General features: G+C 33.7%; 1 protein-coding gene across 1 annotated transcript in view; it reads right to left on the bottom strand.

Annotated features, from left to right (window-relative positions):
• The window catches only part of LOC106517686 (complement C4), a 52,940-nt gene that overhangs the window by 16,729 nt on the left and 31,733 nt on the right, over positions 1–4,478 (bottom strand). Inside the window, exons 4-6 of the mRNA XM_014008665.1 lie at positions 2,421–2,509; positions 2,260–2,342; positions 1,716–1,803 (exon numbers count right to left, since the gene is read on the bottom strand). Coding sequence (XP_013864119.1) covers positions 1,716–1,803; positions 2,260–2,342; positions 2,421–2,509 — 260 coding nt within the window. The remainder of the gene's footprint in view (positions 1–1,715; positions 1,804–2,259; positions 2,343–2,420; positions 2,510–4,478) is intronic.

Here is a 4,478-nt window from a genome sequence, read left to right as displayed (position 1 = left end):
AGAATGTTCTATGGGAAGATTGGGCTATTTTAGTGCTTTAGAATTAGCTTCTGCTAAATTTTCAGTGCGTTGGTGCTTCAGAATTAGGGGACCTAAATATTTGAGTTAGTGCTTTAGGGGAACTGTGCCCACCACTGCTAGCCCATTATCATAAACTGTTTCAAACAGTATTTCCATTCTTAATTTTCAGTATGAGACACTTTTGATCTCAACTCAAGTGTATAAAACACACTTGTTCACATAATCTATTTTGGCAAGAACAATAAGTTTTGAAATGAGTCTGAGGAAAAAAAAATACATCTGCACAAGGTTAGAATGTTCGACAAAGTATTAGGGCCACACAACAAGATTTTTTTTTGTTATTACGAGATTAAAGTCGTAATTTTATGATATCAAAGTCATAATTTTACAAGAATAAAGTTGTAATATTATGAGAAAAAAACTCATAATTTTACATGAAGCGTCCATTTTCCATTCCTCATTTCCTCATTCTTTCCCCCACACCTTCTGTGTACAACCATGTGTCTGTGTTTATGAAGTAGTCCGCTATAACTTGGGTCACTTAGATTTATATGCTTTCATCCAAATTAGCTACCGTACTTGACGACTAAATCTGTCAAAGGATCCAAGTCCTGCTACTGATAATTTAATGTTAATGTGCTAAAAGGTTAACTATTTACTTTAAGCAATACTAAAGAACTTGACAAGTTGCTCAACATTCCTCATTTTAATGCAGTGGTAACTGCATGCTTTTTGTGTAAAGCATATATTATGCCATTTTTTTCCGTAATATTATGACTTCAAGCTCGTAGTATTAAGATTTTATTCTCATAATATTAYGACTTTAATCTCATAATAATACAACTTTATTGTCATATGACTTTTTTATATGATTTTAATGTTGTAAAATTATGACTTAATAAATAAAACTTCATACACATTTCTACCACAACTACACAATGTGTTGTATATTATTTTCATCACCCCAGCCCAAAAGTCAAGGTCACAAATCAAGGTCAAATGTTATACAGGGCCATCGCCATAAATTGCTATAGAATAGTTTGTCATCAGGCGTATAATGTACCATACACGGTACTCTTGTTTAAAGTTTGTCTCAGCATTTTTTTCTACAGCAGGGTTAGTCAATTCTGGTCCTCGAGGTCCGCAGCCCTGCACGTTTTACTTGTTTCTCTGCTCCAACACACCTGGTTTGAATGGATGGATGATTTTCAGGCTTCTGCAGAACTTGGAATAGGTAATTCACTGACTGAATCAGGTGTGTTAGAGAAGGGTAAAACATGCAGGGCTGCGGACCTCGAGGACCAGGATTGATTATCCCTGTTCTACAGCATAAAACTGTACCCTCTTTCACTTTGTTTTATAAAAAGTATAGTAAAAAATTGGAGTGATGACATTTTATAAAACATCTGGTTAGAGTTTGGTAGGTTTGGGTAACTTTAAACATTTCCATTAGGTTACTCTTAAGTGATCAAAAGGATGATGAAGAAAAACAAAAGCCATATTAGCAAAAGCACAAAGGCACTCCTTTAAAGGCAACAATTTCACATAACATTAGCCCAGTCATGGTGACACTTAGCTATGCTTGCAGTAGCTGTAAACTTAATAAACTTAGAAGGGGATGTAACCACTAGATTGACATTTTTTGTTTAAAAGAAAGCTCATAACCAAGTAAATTTAATAATGTCTATACTTACTTTGCTGAGATGGTAAACTGGAATTGTTCATCATCCAACAAAATGTAACGTTGGCCCATCTCAATGTTGACTTCAAAACTTGGTAAAACTAGGATGTACAACAGCATCAAAAGGTTTTAGAATAGAATAGAATAGAATAGAATAGAATAGAATAGAATAGAATAGAATAGAATAGAATAGAATAGAATAGAATAGAATAGAAACCACCTTTTTTGTCGTGCGGTGGGGAGATTAAGGTGTAGCAGCAGCAGATACATACATCAATCCACAAAACAGGATATTCCTATGTGACATTATCAACTGTAGCAACAGTAATAGAATTAAAGAAATAATAATAAAAATTAAAAATTGAATAAAATAAAAATTTCTGTACAAGACTATAAAGTTGAAATAAGAAAAAAAATGAATAAAAGCAAGATGCCGTGCAGAAAAAGAAAAAATTWAAAGAAAACCAGTCACGACAGTCTTAAAATGTTATTTAGAAAAAAAAATTAACATCTGTTAATTTTAAGAAATGTTAATTACGTAAATTATGTCGACTTACCAAATTTTTGGACTTTGAACTCACGGACATCAGCATTTTCTTCATCGTCTTCATAGTGCGCAGAAATCTTCCACGTGCCAATTCTGTATAAAGAAAACATGCTGCTTTTGTTGCTTGTGATGCTATGATAGTCAGAATTCATAGGACATACTCTAACGTACTTTGACACGCTTGGTATATAAAAATGTCCTCTGACAATTCCCTTCACTGGAGCTTTCAAATCCTGAAGTATTCTATTGCCATCAGCATTCTGTCGTAATACAAAGAGAAATTACAGACACAAAAACACAAAAAGATTTGTAAACAAATTAAATCTAAAGGAAGCAACAAAAACTTAGGTACTCACAATCACTGATATGTGGACAGTTTCTTGATGTGGCCTAAACATGTGGTTAAGAGCGAACACCCTATAATTTACTGGGGGGGAAAAAAGCTCAACATAAAATGCAATTACTAGTAGTTTTTCTACAGAATGTTCACCTTCAYAAAAATCCATTTTTATTTATATTTATTTACCTAGTTGTGTTGGGTTGTACATTGGCTGATCAGTCTGTATGAAGATATATCCTCTGTGTTTTGAAACCAGAACCTTCGTTATTTTCCTTTCCCTGTAATTAGCTATCTCTGCCACAAGATTGAGATAGGGTGTTTTATGATGGTTTGTTCTTGTGATGGTTAACCAACTCTCCCGTTTTATCTGTTAAGGTATAAATATGAAGTTTAAGCAAATGACATCTTATTCCTGTGTAGCTTGCTGCCATACATACGGATGTTTTCATACCATGAGCTCAACAGTTTCAAATTTATTTTCTTGAGTACACTTAGCCTGCTTTTTTTCAGACATAGTTTTCCGAGTGTTTCCATCCTCCAGGTAGAGAGTAACAGGCTGATTGAGATTTTTACCTCCCATCTGGACGAGCACCTTCTCTTTCACACCCAGGTGAAACACATTGGGGGCTGAGATGAAGAATCTCAGGAAAAAAAAGGGATATTTCATTTTTGCACTGTTTTTACAACTAACCCTTTTTTTGTTCATTTTTATGAATCTCACTAAACATTCACACCACAGTTTTACAATTACAAAGCAACAAAATGACATACAGKTAGTACATAATATTAAGAGACAGTTATATAATTTGCTATCATCTCATAAAAGTTAGTAGAACTCTTACTTAAGTTTGCAAAAATCACAAATTGTCATCGCATTACATTATATAATGTTCACATTAATTTCTTCATTTACCTGTCTGAGCCCTCCACAGTCCAGATCAGGAGAAGCACTGAGAGAATGCAGAGCTTCATTTTGCAGCTTCTGTTGCAGCCACTGCTCTGACACGAGCTTTGGAACAGCTGTTTTATACGTCCTCAACCCCTTTATTTCTCAATTACTTGAGCAAGCAAAGCCTTTTCTGTTTTCTGCAACAAAAGAACTTACAAACATTTTGGAAATATCTCTCCCTCAAGAGATTTGTCATGTTGCACATGCTAACTAGTACTAAATATTAGAGGAAAAAAAACTCTTTGTGTAAGAGGATGTGTGGTAAAAAAAAAAAGTGCAGATAAGAATGTTGCTTTCAGATATTTTAAGTTTCTATGTTTATCCATATTTTAAAAAGAGCTGCCATGCAGATTTTATCAAATAAAAATGTCAGATTAAAATTTGAAGGTTTTAGGTTAAGACTGAATATCACTGTTTGGCTCTGGGCATGGAACGTGTTTACTTCAGTTTCACAATCTGTAACCCTCTGCTGGTCGGTCACTGCAGTTAGACAGATTTCCTTGAAATCATGTGATTAACAAGAAAACAAATGTTTTTTTTTATTTGAGTTGGGAAGAAGCCTGTTTAARTTGAAACTTGAGAGGAAAAAAACAAGAAAATAAGTACAGAGCACAGCACATATTTTAAATCCTAAATTATAAACATGCACATTAATATATACAGTGGGTAAAATAAGTATTGAACACATCAACATTTTTCTCAGTGAATATATTACTCGAGGTGCTAATGACATGAAATTTTCACCAGATGTCAGTAACAACCCAAGTGATCCATACATACAAAGAAATCAAACCATAAATGTCCAGAAATGAAGTTATTTTAGAGCTGGGTGATATGACCAAAATATCACGGTATTTTTTAACAATTATCACGATATCACGGTATTTTTCTTTTTATGCTTATCTGTGTTTGTTAACCACATTTTCTGCTGACTAAAAGA

Source organism: Austrofundulus limnaeus, unplaced genomic scaffold (genome assembly GCF_001266775.1).
Source record: "Austrofundulus limnaeus strain Quisiro unplaced genomic scaffold, Austrofundulus_limnaeus-1.0 Scaffold52, whole genome shotgun sequence".
NCBI lineage: Eukaryota > Metazoa > Chordata > Actinopteri > Cyprinodontiformes > Rivulidae > Austrofundulus > Austrofundulus limnaeus.
The sequence above is the reverse complement of the archived record's forward strand: the minus strand, read 5'-3'. Positions and strand labels throughout refer to the sequence as shown.